General features: G+C 42.5%; 1 protein-coding gene across 6 annotated transcripts in view; it reads left to right on the top strand.

The window, feature by feature from the left end:
• Window positions 1–22,126, top strand: part of shroom4 (shroom family member 4) — an 87,133-nt gene extending 65,007 nt beyond the window's left edge. For all 6 annotated transcript variants that reach the window (XM_040140508.1, XM_040140509.1, XM_040140510.1 and 3 more), the window contains 9 exons: window positions 5,402–8,378; window positions 13,380–13,441; window positions 14,779–15,615; window positions 15,888–16,556; window positions 17,711–17,840; window positions 18,015–18,116; window positions 19,421–19,591; window positions 20,234–20,376; window positions 20,943–22,126. In XM_040140508.1, coding sequence (XP_039996442.1) covers window positions 5,402–8,378; window positions 13,380–13,441; window positions 14,779–15,615; window positions 15,888–16,556; window positions 17,711–17,840; window positions 18,015–18,116; window positions 19,421–19,591; window positions 20,234–20,376; window positions 20,943–21,099 — 5,248 coding nt within the window. In that variant the 3' untranslated portion in view covers window positions 21,100–22,126. The remainder of the gene's footprint in view (window positions 1–5,401; window positions 8,379–13,379; window positions 13,442–14,778; window positions 15,616–15,887; window positions 16,557–17,710; window positions 17,841–18,014; window positions 18,117–19,420; window positions 19,592–20,233; window positions 20,377–20,942) is intronic.
• Window positions 22,127–25,425: the final 3,299 nt, after the last annotated feature.

Here is a 25,425-nt window from a genome sequence, read left to right as displayed (position 1 = left end):
ATGACATAGTCTTGACCGTACCGTCTTCAAGTAAAGTACTATTAGGTTGTGGTGTTTAATTCAATGTGGACAATTAAGGAGGACTTTTCAACATCAATATGTTTCCAATTATGTTGAATACAGTGTTAATGATATAGTATACTCTGTTTGCAGATAGCCTTTGAGTTGTATATTTAATGTTGGGAAGCCTTGTGCGGGTGCAGACAGACAGGGAGCGTAAGAGCTTTAACCAGACAGTGAGTGTGTCATACAGTAGTGTTGAATCATACGCTTTGATCCTGTGACCCCATTGGACGTTGGCTGTAAATCACTGTCTGGGTTTTTGGCCCCTAAAAGCCAACAATCCCCAGGAAAGAGGTGACATCACGGTGTTCTTATGTCAACACTGCCCACGCAGGAAGCCTGTTGGTCTATTTTTGGATTCTATTTCAACATTCCCAAGTGATAACCAGTCAGATCCCTCTGGTGACCTGCCCTTCGTCTGCCTGTCTTCGGAGGCCAGGTGAATGTTTTCGGCTGCGATGGGCGAAATCCGTCTGTTTGATTTGACCTTCTATGAGGTTAAACGGCTTAAGTGACAGAACGGCAAAATCAAACACTCTTAAATTTAATGCTACTCTCATTTTAACGGCGTCTGTTTTGTTAAGTGGTTCCACAGTTGCTGCCATCATTGCACACGTGCAATGTAGCAAGAGTAGTAGGAGTAGTTTTGACAGAGCTTTAGCCTTCATGTGTAGACCCCAGAATACTCAACTGCATAAAAATCTGGTTTAAGTAGTCCGCTAGACCAATAGAGTTATGTGATCACCCATGTCTGTTTGGTTGTTTGTCAGCAGGATTACGCAATTACACTGACCTGATTTGCACCAAACTTGGTGGAGGGATGGGGCAGGGGCCAGGGAAGAACTCATTAAATTTTGGGGCAGATCTGGATCATTTACTATGAATTTGAATTTTTTCTGTGAAGTCTGATGTATGTTGTCTGACAATGGCCGTGGTGGAGGCCTGCGCTCTACTGAGCGCATTTTCTAGTTGCTAATGTATTCGGCTTTTTATTTTTAAGTGGAAGATTTTATTTATTCTTTCAGAATCTATATAGACTCACAGTAAAAGTATCGCTGCTAAGCAACCTTTTCCCAAAAGAAGCCATATGGTGCTCTGTCGAATCATTGATAATTCACCTAATATAATCAGGGCTGCAACTAACATCATTGTTGATGGATTTCAGTTATTTTTTTTAGATTTTTATCGAGTAGCCGTTTAGTCTATAGAACATGGGGAAATAGTAAAAAATACACACCAAAATTTCCTAAAACCCAAGATGATGCCTTCAGATTGCTTGTTTTTTCCAACGAACAGTCGAAAAGCTAAAAATATTCCAACAAAAACAGGAAGCTGAATCTAGATACTATTGGGTATTTTTGCTTGAAAAATTACATATATGATTCATCAATTATCAAAATAGTTACTGTTTTTGATTCTATCTGTGGTTAAATAATTGATAAACTAATCTATTCAGTCCTGAGCATAATAATGAGTATTTTTATATTACAATACAATACAATTGGGACAAAAGCTTGAATTTTCCAGTCAGGTTAAATAGAGAAAAGTCATGTAGATGCGGTAGTCTTTGTATTACACTATGATCTCATAAAGCTAAACTGTAATCCTTTAAAGGGAAAGAGGAAGTTACCACAGCCTGCATATTGACTCACAATAAAAATAGCTTTTATCCCTTTGTTTGTCAGCAGCTTGTACTGTTCTCCTTTCGATAGGAATCAGTGATATAATGTGCCACTATTAGATTTAATAGTCCCATATGGATTAGATAGCGGTCTGTGTGTGGGCATGTGTGTGTATGTGTGGATCTCTTATTCCCACAGTAGTTTCTCCTGCCTGATCTCATCATACACACACACACACACACACACACACACACACACACACACACACACACACACACACACACACACACACACACACACACACACACACACACACACACACACACACACATCATCTGATGAGGAGGCAGCTCCCGGCATAACTCTGGACAATGGCATGTGACTCCCAGAACATGTGGACAAAGAGAGGAAGACGTTCAATAAACTGTGCTTGTGTGAGGGACATTTTGTACAGTCTGCTTCATCGTGTGTGTTAATTCCTACCACTAAGCAAGTGTGTGTGTTTTTATGTAAATACTCAAACAAAATATGTGTTGTGAGGAATGTTGTATGTGTGTTTGTATTATTTGACACACTGACAGTTAATCCAATCAGTCCGAACACACATCTCACATGCCCCGTCGTGTATTTGTATATGTGTGTGCTTGCTGGTTTATCCATTTCAACCCTCACACTCACATGTTCCACATTGCCGTCTGATTGGGCAGGAGTGACTGTCATTTCCTGTCCAGCTCCCATCTCATTTCCTTTCTTCCTTTCTCTGTCACCCAGGTCAAATCTATACAGCAACCTCTGCTTTCTCATTCATGGCTCACTTCCTTCAAAGACGATTTTCTCATGCAGATAACAAAACTTTTTTTCCCACTACTCAGAGTCCTCCTTTGTTTTTAAATGAATAGTGTCTTAGGGGAACATTCCACTGTTTTTGCTAGTTTTCATGACCATTTTCAAATGAATTTCATACAGTTACACTGTTATTTAAATGAGTAGTTCCTACCATTCTCTGATCTCTATTCATTTCTTTCAAATTCCCATTAAGGACAGTACACATAGGAGACTACACACGGCAGTTTTATTTACCCAATACTCCAGTGACATGTTGGAATTTGAGCATCTGGCTCCAGCTTTTCTGTGCGACAAGTAGTTTTGGGTAATTTTAGTAAAAGCATATAGTATATAGGAATATTCACCATGTGAGGACAATGTAAACTAAAACAATAAAGTTCTTAAAGCTAAATTTTTCAAACACACGGCTCTACAAGATAGATAGCTGATAGTTTACTTCATAGGTGCAGTTTCCAAATTTTCATTTAGGAACTTTACCAAAACCAACAGACATGCAGTGATCCTGGGACTTGTGGGGGTGTCTTGGGGCCATTATGCAGTCTCAGGGCATTTGGTTGGTAACCAAACCATGACAGTGAACATCTATTGTGTAATCCTTTCTTTCAGTATTGCACTCAAGCCACTTGATTTTGCAGTTTAAGTGCAGATTGATTAAAATTTTAGTCTGCTCTGCATTACCTCATGATAATAGCCTAACACCAACAAAAATAAATGCAACTTGATGTTCACTGTGCTGGATTTCATAACTCAAGAAAGGTTTAAGACTCGCCTAATTCATTCTCATATTGTGTAGAAATTAATGGAAACCATTGACTGTATAACAAATACATTTCTAAAACACAGCAGCATTGCTCGCAAAATAGGTTTGATATAAAAGCATACATGATTTGTAATAAATTAGCCAAAACATGCAAAACCCTGGCATGCTCTGCTTCTTTAGGAATTTAATGGATTATTTTAGTTGTATAGAGTAATAGTAAGAGTAATAGTAAATAACCTACACAAATTCTGTACACCACCAAAACATGAGCACAAAGTCATTCTTTGATAAGTTATCAGTTTTCAGATCTTTGCATGGATTGTAAACCATAAATACCAGAGAAACAGCCTGGAGAAAGTCTGCAAGTTGTTTCCCCATACTGGTTTGAGATCAAAGCCTTTTAGAGATTTCTCTCTTCTCTAACCCCTCCTCTGTCTCCTTGGCAACTTTCTCTATTGTTTGAATAAGACAGCAAAAAAACACAAAGGGTGAGTGACCACTCTCTTCTTTACAGGAAAAAGAAATACCACAGTAAAATGTCTGCAGATTTTTTGTTGAGCCCTTTACGAGTTGGATTCAAACCAAGCACAAGAACATTGGGTGCCCCTACCCCCCTGGAGCTAACAATATGTGTAAAATGTATTTTTCTATCCCAATCCCCTAAGCTCTCCTTTTGCTGAAAAGAGCTCACTGTCATTTTGTCTTATGTGGTTTTCTCCAAGAAGTCGGGATTGTTGATTTCCTCTTTCTTCTTTTTGTATAATTTTTCGGGGGATTTTTCTTATTAGAAAGTTAGAATTAGAAGGTAACAGAAACAGGAGGATGGCGCATGATGTTTAGCAGAGGTCACATGTCAGATTCAAGCTCAGGACATTGTGGGTGCATGGCGTGCAGTTCAGCCTGTTGAGCAACGACAGCATTTGATATATGTGACATTTATTACACATCTTTTCACCCTAGAAGAGGCAGCCCTCTTCTGTTGCTCTCCCCCCCCTTTTTTCCCTACTAAATAGTTTTAGGGGAGTTTTTTCTTATCTTAAGGGTCAAAATGGTAGTAGAGGGTGAAGTACAGTTTGTTGTTGTACAGATGGTAAAGCCCTCTAAATCAAGTTTGTGATTTATGAGTATTGGCTAAACTGACTTGACTCAACTACAGAATTACTGTATTTTTCTGTTACTTGTTATTAGTGAGTATATATATGAGCAGGCTCTTCTGTAAACATCTTGTTATGTAATCAATGCAAAGCTTAACTGACCTATCCAGTAAAAGGGGGCAGAATTGTCTCCATTTTCTGCTGTCAATCCCTTTCAGTGGGTAGGTTTCCACTGTTTTGCACAATGCAGTTTTGGAATAAATCTACATTTGATGTAAAGGAGATGGGACAGGAAGAATCCCCAAGAGGAAGAAAGGAATGAAAGAGGAAGAAAAAAGAGGATGAGAGGAATCAAGGGATGACTTACGAGATTTGACTCCAGGCAGAGGGAATTGATGAGGAGGAAATCCCTCTCCGCCTAAAGAGGCTTCCTCCGAGGCTTTTTAAAAACACATGGGGCTGCTGTGGATGTTCAGCTCGGGACTGATAGAAAACAGATTCCCTAGTGGTACAGTTCAAACGTAGTATTCCAGAAGGATATACTGTATGTGTCTTGGGGGAAAATCGCAGCTTACCACTTTAAAATTGAATATGAGTTATTGTATGCAGTTTATATAAGCATTAACCATTTAGTAAATCAGGGAGTAACATAATACTGCTTTGAAAGAAACCACATAAATTTCACTTAGGGGGCATTAAAAGTTACTTTGACATTAATGAAATACAAAGAGGTTTTTTTCCACAGCATTGTAAGGATAGATCTGATTTTCCAATTAATTAATTAATAGACAGATGAAGGAGATGTCTCTGACATTTTATAAACATTTTATAAATATTTCATAAAATTTTTTTTAAGTTTACAATGATGATAAATGTCCATTGCAAGTTCCCAGAGACCCAGGTGATGTCAGTCAGCCTATTTTGTCTGAAGAAAAGCTAAACATCTGTAACATCTGTAGTTAATGTCTGTTTTTGAAACACTTAAGTTGATCTTCTGTGTCTCCCTCTCTCTGCAGTGACTTGTCCATGCAGTGGGGTCAACTGTCAAGACCTTACTCCTCCACTGACCGAAGCAGTTCCCTGGGATCCATGGAGAGCTTGGACACGCCGACACCCACCACGCAGCCATACTCCGACTCCCATAATTCACCCGTGGATCCCACCCTCTTCAACAACAAGAGAGACTCTGCCTACAGTTCTTTCTCTGCCAGCTCAAACACATCCGACTACACAACTGTGCCGCTAAGGCCCGGTGAAGCCTGCTCCATGGATAACCTCCTCCAGAGCCTCGGGCCGGCTTGTCGAGGCTGCCCAGGTGGTGATACCTCAACCCTGGGGAGTTCATCTTGCGAGGCTCCGGATGAGATGCAGCTGATTGTACACAAAACCAGGTCACTGACCAGGCCAAGGCCGAGGCCTGTCCAGGTAAAAGAGAGGCCTTCGTCCTGCTGTTATGAGGTGGAGCGGAGGGGAGGAGACTTTAAGATCATAAGAAATGGAGAAGGAGGAACAGAGAGAAGGATGAACCCTCCTCAGCCTCCAACCAGGAAGGACAGTTTTAGGGCAACTCGAGGTCGCCCTAATGCCGCCAACAAACGTTGTGCTTCTGCTCCGATTGAAATTTCCAGTGTTTCTTCTTACTATGATGAAAACAAGTCCTCTCTGAATGTTGAATCAGGAATTCAAAACGGCTTCCCTGCATCAGAAGAGAGTGACAAAACTGGGAATTTCAAAGAGGATACATTAGACTCGCATTACATCCAAAGAGAGACTAAAGACATTAGGCATATCAGATGTGACACTAGTGCTAATAAAGACTACAATTTAGAGTCCAACTCAGATCACATTTCTGACCAAGTGACAGCTTCCCTAGTTACCATCACCTCCTCTCATCATGGCTCTTTACCTGCAGAATCCTCCATGGAAGTTCAAGGGCAGTCTGATATCATGCACTCCCAGACCAAGCACTCCTCTTCTGGGCTGCACCGGAACAGTGCCCCCGAGAAGCTCCTCGCTACACAACTTCAGTTATTGCAGTTTAAAAGTGACAGCTCTTCATTGGACCCTAACAATCCGTCAAACCCTTCTGATCCCTTCTTGTCCTCTTGTAGCAGTCAGTGGTCCCATTCCTCACTCCAGCCTGCAAGGGAAGACCAAGAAGCTTCTCATAACCACCTGCATGCCCCATCTAACAAATGGGGAGGCAGCCGTTGTTCGACCCCAGGATCTGTGTTCCTTGAAGGGGATGGTGATGATGGCGATTCAAGTGAAAGGCTGGAAGGGATGAGTGTAAACGGCGGGTCCCTCTCTCCAATTCAGCATCATCACCCTTGGGGCCGCTCTGTGAGCGTGCCAGGAGACCCCAGTGGATCATCAACCCAGGGAAGGTTGAGCTCTGACCGGATACTGGAGAGAGATTTCGAGCCTATTAGTGCTGCTGCCAGTATGGATACTTTACTGGAGGAGCAGAGTGCAGTGGACAGAGCAAGAAGTGGAGAGAAAAAAGAGGAGGATGTAGAAGGACAGGCAGCTATGAAGAAGTCAAACTCATCGAGAAACCATAGACGGAACCGTCGTCGTAGTGAGCGATTTGCAACTAACCTCCGCAATGAGATACAGAGGAAAAAAGCCCAGCTTCAGAAGAGCCGTGGCCCAGGGGGGTTGCTCTGTAGTGGGGAGACTGTCCAGGAGGAGGAGGGTCCAGACCTCCATGAAGAGGAGGCAGACCCAGATGTGCCTACCCAGGAATGTACCAAAGTTGCAATTGCCTCACTTGTAAGCCCCCAAGATGTCTGGACAACAGCGCCAGTCGAGAAATCAAACACTTCAAGTGAATCAATCCCTGAAACCTTGCAAACTCAGCCTCAGTTAACAACCTACACTCAAAACAACCATATGTCCAGGTCTGTCCAGATTCTGGACCCAGGCGTGCCCAGTTTTGGTGTTGGCATCCGAGTCGTGGAAGAACCAGCTCCTGCCGGCAAAGCCCGCCGCTGGCGTTGGACCCCTGAGCATAAACTCCAACCAGAACCAGAACCGGACCGACGGTCTAGAGTCTTGGGTGAGAGGGAATTAGGAGTAACAGGGTCACGGCACGGGGTTTGTGCCTTCACCTCCTCCTCTAAGTCCTCCTATAGTCGCTCCTCTTCATGTTCTCGGATGGAGGAGTCTGATATCCTTCCATTTGCAGACAGAATGAAATTTTTCGAGGAGACGAGTAAGGGCATGGCTGGGTCAAATGTTTCGAGTTTGTCGAGTCGTAGGCAGAAGAAATCCCCCAACTGTCATGAGCACCAGGGCGGGGAGCTCGCTCTGCACCCAACACAAAGGAGATACTCCTACCAGGGGGGACTTCAGCAGGAAAGTTCCATGCTCTCAAACACTATGGAGGCCAGAAGGCAGTCTGTGAGTAGCAGCAGGGAGAGGCAGAAAGAGAAGGAGAGGGAACAAGTGAGGGAGAGGGAGGAGAGGGCAAGGGAACGAGAACGGGAAGAGAGGTTGAGAGAAAGGGAGAGGCAGCAGGAGAAGGAAAGACAAGAGAGGGAACTAGAAATGGAGAGGGCAAGGCTGAGGGAGATTCAGCAGGAGAGGGAACGAGAGGAGAGGGTGAGACAATGGGAAAGGGAAAATGAGAGGGAGCTTGAGCTGGAGAGAGAAAAAGAGATGGAGAGGACCAGAGATAAGGAACGACTCAAAAAAGAAAGAGAGAAAGAGCTTGAGCGAGAAAGAGAAAAGGAAAGGGAAGAAGATGCTCAGCTCACCTCACATCAGGAGTTTTATGGCAATTCTGGCGTCAAAGAAAATCATCAAGACTTCCAAAACAAGGACAGCTACCAAAACGTCCATCCCAAGCTTCAGGCATTCTCCCATAGCCAAACCCCGAACCAAGTCCCACGATCAGCTTTTCATCCAGTCAGCACCACTTCCCAGCACCTGGAAAACCAGCAACCTCTGCACCAGGGATACACAGCAAGGAGCTACACACCTACAGAGGTAAGAGTGCTGCCCTCACCCAAAAATGCATCACTACACCCCACATGCATCAAAACACATCCACAAACATATGCATGTTCCATTTTCATCATTAGTGAAGGACTCACTGCATTTATAAGGTTCATGAAGGAGTCAGGGGTTGCCAGGTTAGCTCTCAGTAGGAGTCTGTTGTCCTGGGATCTGGATTATAAACTGGAATTTGTCAGGTTTATAGACAAAAAGAGACAGAGGGTGAAATGTGGCCTGAGAGAGTTGTCAAAAATGAAAATTCTGTTTTTTCAAGAGCCACTACAGTATGTGGAGAGTATTTTATGGGACTATAGCATCTTTCTAATTATTGGCCAGCACCAATTTTTCATCAAAAAACTTAATTGTTAGTTTTTTCATAAATTGTTTATCGGATATCAAAAAAATGGACGTCAGCAAATTTTCTAAAGTTACTCAAATAAAACTGAGATCCTTATCATTGGCCCTGACAATTTGCATTCTAGTGTCCAGTCCTCTCTTGGTACTTTAGCCACTAATGTTAAAGCAACTGTCAGGAACCTGGGTGTGCTCTCCGGACACCAACCCACTGAAACACACAGATACCGTCATCCAGTCATGCTTTAATTAACCGAGTTTAACTGTTTCAGTGCTGAGTTTTAATGACACTCAAACTATCATTCATGCTTCTATTTCACCGCGATTGGATTATTGCGATGGTCTTTTAATGGTTATTGGTCAGAAATCTGACCCAGCAGCCAGAAGCCAGCTAGCTTAATTTAGCATAGCTCACAGCCGGACATCCTTGGGCAGGCTTCTTGGCTATGGAACACATCGGCAGGCCGCTGCAGGAATTCTGGCTCGCTACATCGTTGTTTTCTTTTAAATCCCTTTTGTAGACTTATTTTTATTGAAGGGCTTTCTTATAATTTTTCTTTTAATTCTATATTTATTTTTAATCCCACAATTGTTCTAACATTTAATCCTTGGTGTTTTGTTTTGTCGTTTTTACATTTTACTCCTCTTTTATTCCATATGCTTGCCTGTTTATTCATAAATTACTGTGTATTTTATGTTGTGTTCTATGTGTTTGTTGTAAAGCACTTTCTAAAGCTGGTTTTGATAAGTTCTGTACAAATAAACTTCATTATTATTATCATCATCATTATTATTATTTCAGTGCCTTACAGAGTGAAAGTCAAACTTTGCAGCTCAGTGAAATCAGACTGTGGTTTTGGACTGAGCTCAAACAACCCCTGGAACTGAAAACTATCTTGGTTCTTTAAACCAGCACCAGAAAGGGATCGAGTGGCCACACTTGGATGTTGGAGCTAAGTGGCCACTCGGTCCAAGTACTCTGTGGTTGAACGGTGGGTTTGAAGTTGAACCTCGCGTCCTGCATGTGGTCAAAGTCTGAAATTCTCATTGAAAATTCAGGGTATCACTGAAATAGTTCATGGAACTGAGGGAGATTGGGCAACAGCGTTGGACACTTGTGTAAGCGATAATAGTAGCATTGGGTTACATCTTTACCACAAATTGATTTGAGTTACTTGGCAGGAGGTGTAGCCCCTCGTCTGAACTTATAAATCTCCTGTGAACTTCAGCCTATTAGTAACATTATCATTTAACGCTGAGCAAAGCCAAGCTGCCATTTCTTTTGGACTAAATGCATTTTCAGCTCAGCAGATATTTGTTTCAAGCTGACACTGTGTTGTTGTTTCGTGTGGTTTTTGCTGTGCTGAAGCCTCGGAGGAACCTTGAACCCCCGACTTCCTCCATGTTGGGCTCAGTTTCAAATGAAAGGTTGTTAGTTTGATGCCACTGCGATAACCCCATGCGAGGAATTTTTGTTTCATATCTGCTGCTGACAACGTCCAATATCTCTAACAATAACAGATGTGCTGGATGGACTACAAAGCTGTGATAAGACCTTCTACAGAGGTGCACACGTGTGAAAAAGCACTCGTGCAAAGGGAAACACACACACACAGACACGCACATGATCCCATTTTGAATGAAATTTGAGGTTTATTCATGAAGGTGTGTGGTTTCATGTTACAGTGTGTCTGTTTTGGAAAGAGGAAGGAAAAAAAAATAAAGAAATGTAACTGGCTGCTATTATTATTATCATTATTATTATTATTATTATTATTTGAGGTCCATCACACGCTTGGACTCTCACTTAAGAAGCCCAGCTTCATTTTCAGAAATGTTTGAAAATGATTAAGTTGAATTGTTTTTGGCAAAATTAGACTGTTAGATAAGAATTTTTTTTTCTTTTTTTTTCACATCCCACCTCATTACATGAACATTAAATCTACACTTTGATGCAATTTGCCCTTTTTCCGAAGAACATTATTTTTTAAGATAAGATTTCTAAGATAAAGATAGAAAGATAAGATCAGCGCAGAAAACATATTGTGCAAAATGCTCGTTATACTCAAAATAAAACACATTCACAATTATCATTAATATACTGATTTCACAGTGTATGTTTTGTTAGTGGGAATGCCTGTTGGTTTAAGAGTTATTCTAAGATTTTTGCAGTTTTTTAAGGTGTTGAACTTGGACAAGAACATGCTGAACCAAACTCTACTCTGTATACTTTATATGAGCATTACGTAATTGTACCCTTAAGGTAGTATATGATATAATGTATAACTGCATGAATAAGAATTTTATATGAACATAACTAGGGGGCTAAAACTAAAAACTCCTACATCAGCACCAATTTAGACCTCATTCCTCTTTTCCATCTGTTTATGGTTTAGTTCACATTTTCAGCTCTTTCCCAAGAGAGAGCAGTTAATCAACGAGCAACCTGTAAAGTAATATGTCAGTTACAAATATTAGTAGTCCCTTTCTTTCAAAAAGCAAATGTAAAAAGCAGAAGCATATAAACTGTCAGAAAGGGTCAAAAAATGTCCGTCACACAGTTTCCCAGAGAGCAAAGTGGCGTCTTCAGATGTCTTGTTTTGTACGATCAACAACTCCAAAGCTCAAAAAAATGTTTAGCTTCATTAACAAAATAGTTGCAGATTCATTTTCTGTCAATTAACTAATTGACTTATTGTCGTTTCAGCTCTAGTGTGCAGGACTATTTCTTGGCCGGGCGCAGTGACTTCCTGGAGTCTCCGTTGGGAACCTCACAGTAAAGACAGGGCTCCTAAAAGTCACTGCTCTTGTCAAAAAACCAGTCCGGCATTTGCTCAAGTATAAGTTTTAATTCCAGATATTTGCCAATAGAGGCCAAAAGTTATCATAAATTACTTAATGCCCCTTTAAAGCCCAAGAGACGGGGAATTTAAATGCAGAGGGGCCATCCAGGTACTTGTGGAATAGAGTTTATTATTGCAAAGTTATCAGTTGTTACCATTTTATTGGATTTTACGCTCTGTTTGCAATAAGCAGCGGCCAAATATGTTAAATTCGTCCTACCTTTCCAACGAAAATACCAACTGGAGGTTCAGGTGTGCATCACAGACATTCGGACAGTATCTCTGCACGGGAGTCTGTGTGTTTGTCCGTGTGTGTTTGTCCTTGTGTGGGTCCCACCGGTGTGTTTGTGCGGCCTGTCCCCGCCTCTCTGTGTGTATCTACTGGCTGCTTGTATCTCCGAGCAGTAACGAGAGTGCAATGAGTTCGTTCAGCATTCCACTGGTGGGGTAATAACCCAATGCATTGTACAGACGTATCCTGTACTGCAGCCATAATGAGTAAAACCTCGTATTATTTCTTAGATCAACAAGAAAAAGCTTTATCAGAACTCTTACACATACGTGGCTCTGGAAACAAGGCCGTCTGACTTCATGCTATCAGACTAATTTCTTTTTCTCAGTCCCTCCTCTAAATTGTTGCTGTTAGTGGTAAGTTTTAGTGTTTTCTGTGAGGTTTGAGATGTTACAAATAAAATTAATTCGGTTAAAAGAACCTGGTGTTTAATGATAATAACAATAGTAGTAACTGGAGCCCAACTGAAACTGGATTTTTGGGCCAATACTGGTGTCGATATTTGTGAGTTTGTGAGATACATTTACAATGACATTTTGACAGTTGAAAAATCTTTTTCTCAGTGCTCAAAGAATGGTCTAACTCTTACAGTAACTTTTGAACAAGTTAACAAGTTGCAAAATTGAGCGGGGAAGTTCATTCTTGACCTTGGAACTGTTAGTTCGAGAAAATGATCTTAACTTTTGCAGAGAGCAAACTCCATCCGCTGATGCGATGCAGTTGAAAGCCCTGGAAAAAGGCTATTGAGTGAACTGGATCATTCCGTCAAGATACAAAGTGGTAAACAGAAATGAGGCAAATGCAAAGCTTAGAGTGAAAAAAACGCACATGCAGCTAAATTACAGTAAATTGTACTAAAGTTTAAATAGAATGAAATTAGATAGTAAAATGATAAACAAAACTGAACATAAGAAAGCAACAACAGCACAGAGAAGGATAAGGCTGAAACAATAAACCAAATAACGGACTTGTCAGATGACAGAAAATTAATTGGCAACCATCAATTAGTCAATTAATTGTTGTTTTTAAGCAAAAACGCTAAAAAATTCCCTGGTTCCAGTTTCTGAACTGTGAATATTTGCTGTATTTCTTAGTGTCATTTGAATGTTCTTGGGTTTTATGCTGCATTTTTCAGTATTTTCTAAAAACATGTTAAAGACTATATAATTAGTTGAGAACATACTTAGCAGATTGATTGGTAATGACAATAATCCTTAGTTGCAGCCCTAGAGTGACACACTGCATAAAACAGATTTAGAGAAGTTGGCCCTAAAATAATGTTGTTGTTTTTTTAAAGATATGAAGATACAGAGCTAGTAGCCTGATCTCCTCAGGCAGGTTTTTGATATAAAAATGGTCCACATTCAGCACCAACACTGCAGGGCGGAGAAACACACCCATTTCCCTTCAGCAGGAATGTGTGCTGACCAACACTTTGCGACAGATTGAAGCCTTCCTTCATTCCTCTGGCGTTATTAAACCGGCTTTAAATCTCTTCCACAGACGTATCCCGCCCGGCAACAGGAAACTACCCAGCTCAACAGGAAATACAGCCTGACTGACAGGTGAGCCGCTTCCTTTTAGCAACCGCAGTTTACAAACACAGACACATTCATTCATCTAAACAGGTAATATTTCCCTTTCTGACTTGATTATTTTCTGTATTTGTGACTCTGCCTTTCTGACATGGCGTTGCAGGCACACACACGTCCCGTCTCTATCTGATTGTCTCTAAGTGAGTCTCCGGAGACATTAGGTGGGGTCAGCCCATTGTGCACTGGCGGGCGGAAATCCCACTCACTCATGCCTGGCTGTGATTTGACTGTAATGAGCTCTAAGTGTGCAGAGCAATCATCCATGCTTAAAATCTGACCATAATGATATGTGGTTGGATGGTGATTCCTGTATGTTAGCATGCAGGGGGGGATTTTGGGACACGCATGGCTCGTAACGGGGCCTCTACTCACATTTGACCTGAGACAGAAACAGTTGAGTGATTCTGTGATGCAAAGGGGAAACGCTGACTGTAATTCAACCACTTTCTCCGTCATTCTGAAGGAAAATGTCTCCCCAAAAATCTCACATCCCTGTTTACCATCAAGGCCCGGAAACCATAGCTTTGTACTGTGAACAGTGGGGTCCCACATGAGTGCACACTCTTCTCTCAAATTTAGAATCGTTTCCTTTACTTTGAAGGAGAATTTCAGGTATTTGTGTTTTGTTTTTTTTTGATCCGTGCTCTTCTCACTGGTTTTAAGTGGGTGGGGCTCCATTAAAAAAAAAAAAAAAACTGATATCAAATTTTTTTGTGCTCAAATCAGAATTTTTCCTAATTTAATACTCTCAAAAACAGTTGTGGTGTAAAAAGCTTACGTTGCCAGGGACTTGACAATGTCATGACCGTTTAATCCCACACACTCCTGATGAAGACAATTCGCAGTTTCAGACTGTTAAACTTGTTTTAAACTGTTTTTTTCACTTTTAAACTCTTACTAATTAATACTCAAGGGTATAGTAATGAGGCTTTACTCATGAGTGGTAAAAGGAATCGTTCAACACTTTGGTAAATTATGAGAACTACAGTCGGTCAAAGCTGAAGTCAGGACATGGTTAGCCTAGCCTAGCATAAAGACTGGAAACCGAAGGAAACAGCTAGCCTGGTTCTAGTTAACACGCTGCGTCTCTTTTCGGGCAGAAACTGTTAGTCGAGCAGTCGATTAGTCAGTCTGCAAAAAAAATGAATGAGCAACATCATTAGCTATTTTGACAATTGATTGTTTGTTTGAGTAATTATCAAGCAAAAAAGCCAAACGTTGAACTGTTCCTTTAATGTAACAGAAAAATTGAAAGCAGGGTTTTAAGTGCGTTCGTGCTCCTTTACTCTGTATTTGTTGATTCACAGGGACTACCCAAGCTGGAAACGGGAGTCCAGACCACCAGAGAGCTCCAGCCAGCACCAGCAGCATCCTCAGAAGAGTCGATGGGGCCCCCGACAAGTCAACAGCAGCAGCAATGACCGCAACGGATATGCGTTGGCTCCCCCGCCGGCTCCTCTTGCGCTACGGGGACGAGCCATGTCCGAAAATGACCTGCGCTTTGACGGCAGCCACCGCTGGTCACCGTCGATTTCTGCAGCGACCAGTCAGACCCTGAGCGAGGTGGAGGAAGGAGCGGGCAGCGTCAGGGGAGGAGAGGCAGGAAGCACTGCCAGGCAAAACAGGAAGAAGACGCCGCCTCCCCCGAGACCGCCGCCCCCGAAATGGGAACAGTTCCACCGCAGGCGTGCATCTCACCACACCCTGTTTTCCTCCTCTCCTTCATCTGCTGCTCCTCACTCCATCCCTCCCTCCTTCAACACAGCAGAGGGACACTATTCAACTCACTCCTCCCCAGACATCCCTTCTCCTGAAACGTCCAGGCAGAGGTCCTACAGTCTTCCGCCAGAGAGGCAGGAGGTGATGGAGGGCTGCCCTCGCTGCAGCTGCAACCAAACGCAAACCCAGGAACCCCCCTTTCCCCACGCCCCGTCCAATCAGAATCAGGCTCAGTTTCAGGAACGGTCCTTTACTGTTGCTCCGCCCAGTCCTATGTTTTCGAGACGGGCCTTCAGACCGGTGGCCCCGCCCCAGAGGGAGAGGGAAGGGAACCTGAGGAGCTTCTATGGAGGACAGCAGGAGAGGGCGGAGGATCTGTCATCTCTACCACCACCGGCACCTGCAGCAGACAGTAGTATGAGCAGGTGAGACGGGAGGAAAGTAACACAAATTTTTTGACCGCTCAGTTGCCAGGTTATTAGGTCCAGCTACGACAACAGTCCTGCAAAATATCTGACCTTCATGAAGGTTATGATGTTGAATTTTTGTTGAAACTGTTTTAGAGAGGTTTCGATTCAACTTGATGGTCATTTTGGAGGCTGCAGTTTGTGCTGCTGATGGATTTTGGATAGTGTTTAAATTCTTTCATGTTTTATTATTTAAAATATGATTATTTTGATCATCTGTGTCTCCGCAGTTCATCTGAGATTTACATCCGCCACAGCCCGGACCAGGACAGGATAACAATGAAACCTCACAAACAGCAGCACAGTGTGAGACCTGGAGCCGAGTGGGAGAGATCCTCATCTCCCAGAGTTCATAACGAAACAGCGCTTCCTCCTGATGTAGAAAATGGAGGTGTTGGTGGGGTTTTACCTTCTGAATCCTACTTTGGCGCAGACTATGCGCAGCAGCAACCGCTCCGTATGAACAGAGGCTTCCAGACTGAAGAGCAGCAGAAGATCCCAGAACCAGGAACCGAATCTGAGACGACCCTCAGCCCAAGTCCTGCGCACAGCCTTGAGGGCGACCTGGACGTTCCAATGGAAACTGACATCGATGATTTCCAGGAGGAGGAGCTTCCGGCAGAGGTCGAGCCGCTCACCAGCGAGCTCCCGTGCTTCGCGCTGCCAGTTACGGTCGTGGAGACGGACATCGACACCATGGCGGATTCCGAGGCCTCGCCATCGGGCAGGACGAGGGCGGAGAGCAGCTCTCTGGAGGAGGAGCTGGAGACCGGGGAGAGCAGCAGAGAGAGGGTCAGCCTGGAGGAGCTGTTCCCCCAAAGCAGTGAAGGAGAGTCGGGCACAGAGAGCTGGAGAGGTGCCTACCAAACCACGGAGCACAACACCGACAGCTTGGATAGGTAATGAGAGAGAAGGAGGCAGGGAGTTACAGGGCCTAAATCTGAGTGATGGAATGTGACTCTGTGTGTGTGTGTGTTGTGCATTAATTACACAGACCATTTGATTTGCACAAGACCTAACTGTTGTTGTCACTAAGCTCATTCCCTCTTTCCCACAACCTTTCCAGAGCACCTTACTACTACAGCCGGTTTTCCTTTTTCCTCTTTCGGTTAAGTTTACAAATGGTTTTTCTTTTTTTTCTTTTTTTTTGGAGGGGGGACACAGGTGTCAGATATGTAGTTTTGCTACACACGACAAAAAGACAAGGCCCAGGGTGTTTAGATAGTGAGAGGAAAATGAGTAGGATACTGAATCTACACCGCCCTATCTTGTTTTGCTAATGAACACAAAAACAGACGGTAAATAAAGTGAAATCACAGACATGCGAAGGGAGCTTATGAATTGTGTTGTAAAGTTGAGGACACTGCACTGTGATACTGTAAAAGCCAAAAGCAGTTACACTTGTCAGCTGAGGTGTAAGAGATTAAAGCAGCTCAAATTTCAGTTGATTGATAGGAGCTGAAGTCAGTTAAACCATCAGTTAAAGTGGCAGAGATGGTCAGTAGCTGAAGCGTCAGTTGAACTGTAAACAACGAAAGCAGATACATTTCAGTTTCAGTAATAGCGACGGTGACAGTGTAGACGTCTGAAACAAAGCAGTTTTCATCTTTAACTCTTACTCTGTTAGCGTAGTTCACGTTAATGTTATGAACCCTGTGTAGATGTTCACAATTGATTCTGTCAGCAAGCAATATTTCCATAAAATATTTGCAAAAATATGCACAATCCAAAATCCCAGCTGCAAAAACAAAGAGCACACATTGAATCAAATGATCAAATGATGATCTTTTGATCAGCCCCACGGTTAACTCCTGCAGTTGGGTCTCGGCTTCTCGTCTTATTTATTTGTTTGTGTGGAGTTGAGATGTTTTCCATATGCCCCTTGTTTTTCTTTTTGTCCCACTTAGCCCAGATAATTGATGGCATCTCTCATTTATGTTCTTGCGCAATCACTGTATTTTATGACCGTGTGTCTGCTTTATCGCTTTGCCTCTGAGTTTTATCTCTGCGTAAATAAAATAAACTCTCTTCTCGGTGCCTCCCTCCCCCTCAGGCGGTCTGGTGCGAGCTCCAGCTGTTCGTCCTATTATAGCACGTCGGCAGCCAAGGCTCAGCTCCTGTCACAGATGAAGGACTTCACTGATAACAGAGAGAGGGACGAGGACGACGAGCTGACTTACAAGGTAACACGGGCAGCTACTGCCTTGCTGCTTCGCCAGGGGTGTTGGTAAATCGGTGTTTTTCGCTGGCCGTGTTTTCCCGTAAAAAGTTAACACTATGATGATGTGACTCTGACAGACATGTGTTTCCTGTTATTTTTCATTTTGTGATAAAATAATTCTCCATCTGTGGTGCAGAAGCAGCTGATGGAGAGCCTCCGCAAGAAGCTGGGAGTGCTGAGAGAAGCTCAGAGGGGGCTGCAGGACGACATCAGAGCCAACGCACAGCTGGGAGAGGAGGTGGGGAGACGCCTTTTCCAGTTATTCGTCCGTCTGTTCCTTTTGTCACTCGCTGGGTTTCACTTGTGCCATTGAAGACCTACCGCCAACAAAAATCGTTATGGTGAAAGCGAAGGGGGGGGTATTAAACCTACTCACATACTGATTCTGTTGCTTCCCCATGAGTCTCTTTTAGGGCTGCAGCTAATGTTTATGTTTACTAACTGAGTATTTTTATTATAGATCGACAGATTCAATATTTTTTCGATTCATTATTTAGTCTAAAAAAATATCAGAAAATACAGAAAAAAATGCCCCCTGGTGGGCATAAGGTGATGTTTTCAAATTGCTTACTTTGTCCACAACCTCCAAACTCTTTAGTTTATCAACCCGAGAAAAGATCTTCACATTTCAGAAGCTGAAATTGGTGAATGTTTGACATTTCTGCAAGATAAATAACTTAAATGTCGAAAGTTGTTGCCAACTAGTCGTTTGAGTGAGTTAAGTCCCGCGCAGTCATCTACTTCTTCTCACTTGAACCACTTCCTTGCTTGTGCTTGAGAGATGCAAAATCGCCACCTTATCACAGACTCACTTCCATGTTTTTTCCTGACTAGGGCTACAACTGGCAGTTATTTTCATTATCGATTAACCTGCCTTTTAAATTAGTTTATTGATTTGGTCATTAAAATGTAAAAAAAAATGGTGAAAAATAGTGAACAATCAAAGTCCAAGTTGGCATATTTTATTTACATATTTGGTCTGACCGAGTCTAAAATTCAAACATGTTGGATCTGCTACCACAGAGGACGATGGAAAACAACAAATATTCACAACTGAGAAGCTGGTAACAGTGATTTTTCAGCATTTTTGCCTAAAAATCCTTTTTAACAATTGAGCAAGTATCATAATTGTTGCCAGTTACCCATCCGTCGATCCGTTAATTGAGTAATCTACTGATAATTTCAGCTCCAATCCCTTAACTTCACACTCAGCATCTCATCCATTCATAATCATTTAGACTTATGCACCACTGTGTGTGAAACCACGTTAAATTAAACATCGAAGACTTTGCTATTGAAGGATGGAAAATGTTGACAGTGCCATCAACAGAAAGTAGTTTGTTACTTTCAGACATTGTTTGATATTTATTCACGCATAGTTTTACCATCTTACGGACCAAATCGAACTGTCAGATCAACATTCTTGATATGTTGGAACTAAAAAACAGAAGGTTGAAGCGTCGACTGAGCCAGTCAGTCGCACACTGGCTCTTTTCCTTGAATTTCGCTCATCTCCAGCTGCGTCCCTGTCCGTGTCCTCAGGTGGAGGGCATGGTGGTGTCGGTGTGCAAGCCCAACGAGGTGGACAAGTTCCGCATGTTCATCGGCGACCTGGACAAGGTGGTCAGCCTGCTGCTGTCGCTGTCCGGGAGGCTGCTGAGAGTGGAGACCACACTGGATACACTGGACCATGAGACGGAGCACCACGAGAGGGTGAGGAGACGAGGAGAAAGAGGGAGGAGGACAAAGGGCAGAGGGATTGGAGTGGAGGAGGAGTGATCACTTGAGGTTAAATACATCTAATGAATGCAAAGTGGAGGGATACGTTAACGTTTTAAATTAAATTCTACTCTAAAGTCTACCCAGGGGATGAAATTGTTTGCATCGTACTCAGAGTTTGTGGTGCAGTGTGACTCCATTCCAGCGATACAGGAGCGAGATGAGACAACAAAAATGTGCAATTTTCAGTGTTAGTGGTGGAGTCCGCCATCCCTGATCTTCATCCGATCGGAGGTGGATGAAGACTCGCAGTCGCCAGATCAGTCAGGACTGAAATCTTTATGTTGTTAAGTGGTCAAAAAGGGGGAAACTGGCTTTATATTTGCTTCTTCATAGTTGCTTCACGGTAACGCCATCAGCTGAACAAATGTTAGATACTCACTACTACTAAGATACTAAGAATGGAAGGAAGGATAAATAATTGGAGGGATTGAAAGTGAAGAGACAAAAAAAGAAACATTAAAAGATCTCCCAAGAAGAGTCTACAAAGAAAGAGGTACTTTTGAGAAGAATAAAGTTTAAACATCCTCATGAATACATCAGCTCATGTCGTGCCGCCCTCTCGCTGCCCTCTAGCTCCCCCTGCTGGAGAAGAAGCGTCAGCTCATGAGGCAGCTGTCGGAGGCCCAGGACCTGAAGGACCACGTCGACCGCCGCGAGCAGGCCGTCAGCCGGGTGCTGGGCCGCTGCCTGTCCCCCGAACAGCACAGAGACTACAGGTACAGCACAGTGCAACTTCATCATCCGTTGTGGTGGAGGTTTGTCTTTGAAGAAATAGACTGAATGCATATTTCTCAGCACTTATACACGTGTCATTCCTTCTTTGATAAATGTAGGTTTCACAGAAGTGCACAGATTTGATACAGCAGCATTTTTTCTTCGTTTCTGGGGTTATTGGCCGTTTCATTTAGAATGCTTGGGGAGTTGGACTCGCTGATTTAGGTCACTGGTAAGATGAACAAGAACTTAAAGTAGTTAAGTTAACTTAACTCACAACAACATATGTCCGTTAGCTCACAGTGCAGGCCTGACGGGACAACATTTGACACAGAATACTAATAAAACTATCACATAAAGAAAACAATAAAATTATACCATAAATATAAAAGATAAGCTGAGAGAAAATACACCTTAAAGTGCCAAAGGTGTACAATTCAAGAGTCGTATAGGTCACTGATTAATCCATGTCTGACGCACCCTAAACTCATGGGATGATGTAACGCTGTGCACTGAGATACATGTTTTATAATGTTTATACCTGGTTTTTTTTCCCTCCCCTGCATAGTCACTTTGTGAAGATGAAGGCCGCTCTGCTGGTGGAGCAGAGGCAGCTGGAGGACAAGATCCGGCTGGGAGAGGAGCAGCTGAGGGGGCTGAGGGAGAGTCTGGGGCTGGGGCTGGGAATGGGCATGGGAATGTCGATGGGATACGGACATTATTGAAAAAAAAAAAACAAAAGATCTGAAGATATGAAGAAGAAGGGCTGTAGTCCCATTTACTGTATTTTGAATCAGTTTCAAGACAGGGCATGAAAGGGGTCCAGACTAAAAGAAAAACCAGATCAAACAGAGTCCACTTTGAGATTAAAAGTTTGTTGTGAGTTTCTTAAAGGAACAGCTTGACATTTAGTAAATGACTTCATTTAAGCTTAGCTTAGCACAAAGCATGGAAACAGGGGGTAACAGCTAGCCTGGTTCGGTCCAAAGGGAACAATATCGGCCCACCGGCACCTCTAATGCTCAATATTTACATGGTTCTGTGGCTGACTACTTGTTGGCTGGGCCCGGCGACGCCCTGGAGTCTTTATGCTAAGCTAGGCTAATTGTCTCCCGCCCGTAGCTCCATATTTGGCAACCCAAAATGTCGAACTGTTCCTTTGAAGATTAGCAGAGACACAGATTCAGAGGTTCCAGCGCCAAACCGAGCCACTAGATTTGACTCCAACATTTGATAGTGGAGACCAGGTCCAAGAGAAGATCAAAAAGAAGAAAGAGTGGATTTTAGTGCAAAGCACTGAGAAGAAACTAGGAAAGTTGGATCCGCAGAAACGTCTGCAGTTCACTCCTCCTCTCTTCTGAAGAGCAAAGCATGATATCTTCATTCCCTAGAGACCTCGATAATCCGATAAATCTCCAAATACAGCAGAAACATATCAGCAGCGTATGTCCAGAGCTGTGATTTGAGAGCGGAGTGCGTGTGGACAGATGGGAAAGGGGGACGAATGGAGCGCCGAGATCCTCGTTTGTTATCAGGACGTCTGAAGAAGAGGATTTCAGCCAAGTAAAAGACCGAAACTGAAGTGAGGCTGTCGCTACGCGTTTCACCTGGTGCTTCACGTTTTGTGCCTGAAACCTGTACTGTGAAACTGTGCTCACGACTCTACACTTCTTCTACACATTATCACACTATGTTGCCAAAGACGTTTTTGCTTGATGAATGTGCCACTGAGACGCTGCTTTTTTTTTTTTTTTTTTTTTGGCGTGCGTGCGTGAGTGTGTGTGTGTGTGTGTGTGTGTGTGTGTGTGTGTGTGTGTGTGTGTGTGTGTGTGTGCGTGCGTGCGTGCGTGTTTAAGGCTCCCGGTTCAGAGAAATCGAATTAGAACTTTTTTCGGTGCTTCACACTGAGAAACTGTGTTTCCGTTAACAACACTAAAGTCAACATTGCGACGTGCCATTTGCAGCAGCATTAACTTTCACTGGGACGTTAGCTAGATGTATAATGTCTCTTGCTGACACCTGCATTCAGAAACACATATACTGTATTATCTAGCATAATAGCATCATATCACTTTGTATCCCTCGTTACTGTAATGTCTATGGCTGTAACACGTTTTACTGTGTGGAGTTTGAGACTCCACCAACTCGTTATACTATCACGCAATGATTGCTATGTACAGAAGACACTTGTGTTTATAATGTGTACAATGTGTATATAATGATTCTGATTTTTGAAACGACTGGAATTGGTTGTAAACGATGAACGTAAAGACCGGGGAGAGTCAAAGTTTACTGTATATTTAGATCGGGAGCGATTCCCGAGGAGAAACTGGTTTGTGTCGAAAACAAGAGTTGAGGTTTGTGTTGTTGAGCTTGTTCCACCGTCTGGTAAAGTTTTCAAAATGTTTTTGTTTTGTTTTTTCCCTTCCATTTTTTTGTTATCTGCCATTTAAATCGTGCAGTTAATACTTACTGGAGACTGATGTCTTGGTGAGAGGTGACGTCGTTACGTCTTGTTTTATTCTGTCCAACAGTCCAAAACCCAAAAAATATTCCATTTACTATAACGTAAGACAAGAAAAAGCGGCAAATTATCACATATGACAACATGGAACTATAAAATTGTTGGCATTTTTTTTTGCCAATTGTAAAAAAAAAAAAAAAAAAAAAAAAAAAAAAAAATTTCTTTCGATCAACTAATTCGTTAAGCGACTAACCGTTACCGCTCTATCTCGCTTCTTTAATCCACACAGAAACCAAAGCGTAAAAACGACACATAGCCCGGCTAGCTGGGCCCCCCCCCCGTTTACACTCTTTATGCTAAGCTAAGCTAACTGGCTGCTGGCTTCTCATCTAACCCTCGGCGAGATCCCACTTTGTTTGTCCCAAAGTGTCAAACTATTCCATTGAACCTTGAGTCAAAGTTTTAAGCCTAAGGCTTAAAATAATGGCTAATTGCATCAATGACAGAAACACATTGAAGAACTCATTTGTTTTTCCCGATTTGTGAGTCACTGACTTTCCTGAAACACAGTTTAAACACAAGAGCAGGCTAATTATTCAGCATCACACCGCTCCGTTAAACTTGAAATAACCGCTGTCTGCTTGCTGCTCTTACCTCCCTTGACGTCCTGTGATGTGTGACCTCGCCGAAGTCTCCCGAGCTTTACCCGGTATCCTGAATCTTGGACAGGACGGAGTTCAGCAGCGCCGCTCTTGAGTAAATCAAGTTTAAAAACACAAAAAAAAACGCTGCAGCTCGACAAAGCCATGGGAGCGGATTTGAAAGAGGAAAACTGTATATTTTGGATGTTGAAGGTGGACTTTCCGAAGTTAAGTGAAAATACAGCAGCTCTGAAATCACATGCGTCTTTATCTTTATCATATTCTACTTCATCGGCATCTGTTCTGTTAAGAAGCAGTGAATTTCCAGCTCAAAGTTAATTAAAATTTACCTTTTTTACACTTGGCTTTGTTCATTTCCTGAGTTTGTTGTCAGATTACTCCTGCTGTTCTAATACCAAACCACCCTGAACATAAGATGTCCACATATACTTGTTGATTTTTGTTTTGTTTTTTCCCTTCCATTTTTTTGTTATCTGCCATTTAAATCGTGCAGTTAATACTTACTGGAGACTGATGTCTTGCTGAGAGGTGACGTCGTTACAACGTCTTGTTTTATTCTGTCCAACAGTCCAAAACCCAAAAAATATTCCATTTACTATAACGTAAGACAAGAAAAAGCGGCAAATTATCACATATGACAACATGGAACTATAAAATTGTTGGCATTTTTTTTTGCCAATTGTAAAAAAAAAAAAAAAAAAAAATTTCTTTCGATCAACTAATTCGTTAAGCGACTAACCGTTACCGCTCTATCTCGCTTCTTTAATCCACACAGAAACCAAAGCGTAAAAACGACACCTAGCCCGGCTAGCTGGCCCCCCTCCCCCCGTTTACACTCTTTATGCTAAGCTAAGCTAACTGGCTGCTGGCTTCTCATCTAACCCTCGGCGAGATCCCACTTTGTTTGTCCCCAAGTGTCAAACTAGTCCATTGAACCTTGAGTCAAAGTTTTAAGCCTAAGGCTTAAAATAATGGCTAATTGCATCAATGACAGAAACACATTGAAGAACTCATTTGTTTTTCCCGATTTGTGAGTCACTGACTTTCCTGAAACACAGTTTAAACACAAGAGCAGGCTAATTATTCAGCATCACACCGCTCCGTTAAACTTGAAATAACCGCTGTCTGCTTGCTGCTCTTACCTCCCTTGACGTCCTGTGATGTGTGACCTACTTGTCTCCCGAGCTTTACCCGGTATCCTGAATCTTGGACAGGACGGAGTTCAGCAGCGCTGCTCTTGAGTAAATCAAGTTTAAAAACACAAAAAAAAAACGCTGCAGCTCGACAAAGCCATGGGAGCGGATTTGAAAGAGGAAAACTGTATATTTTGGATGTTGAAGGTGGACTTTCCGAAGTTAAGTGAAAATACAGCAGCTCTGAAATCACATGCGTCTTTATCTTTATCATATTCTACTTCATCGGCATCTGTTCTGTTAAGAAGCAGTGAATTTCCAGCTCAAAGTTAATTAAAATTTACCTTTTTTACACTTGGCTTTGTTCATTTCCTGAGTTTGTTGTCAGATTACTCCTGCTTTTCTAATACCAAACCACCCTGAACATAAGATGTCCACATATACTTGTTGATTTTTGTTTTGTTTTGTACATATTATGTATTCTTGTATCATAACAGCCATTTTCTAAACCGACTGGAAGCGGATTGACTTGAGAGAGAAGAGAAGTTGCCTGTTGGACCGGAAGGAGGGCGTGTTTCTTTTGTTCATGTTGTCCTTTGTAATTTTGAAATTTTACAAAACTGCAAAAACAGTTATGTGAGGAAAAAGTACCATAAATAATAATAGTATTTTAAACAAGCTCTTTTGTCTCCTGTTTTGATTTATACTCTCCAGGGTGAACGGTCTCTTTATGCTGCTCTGTATTCCCTTTGGGGGGGGGGGTGTGTTTGGATGTGGTGGGACGGTTAAGTA

Source organism: Xiphias gladius, chromosome 12 (genome assembly GCF_016859285.1).
Source record: "Xiphias gladius isolate SHS-SW01 ecotype Sanya breed wild chromosome 12, ASM1685928v1, whole genome shotgun sequence".
Lineage (NCBI taxonomy): Eukaryota > Metazoa > Chordata > Actinopteri > Istiophoriformes > Xiphiidae > Xiphias > Xiphias gladius.
The sequence above is the reverse complement of the archived record's forward strand: the minus strand, read 5'-3'. Positions and strand labels throughout refer to the sequence as shown.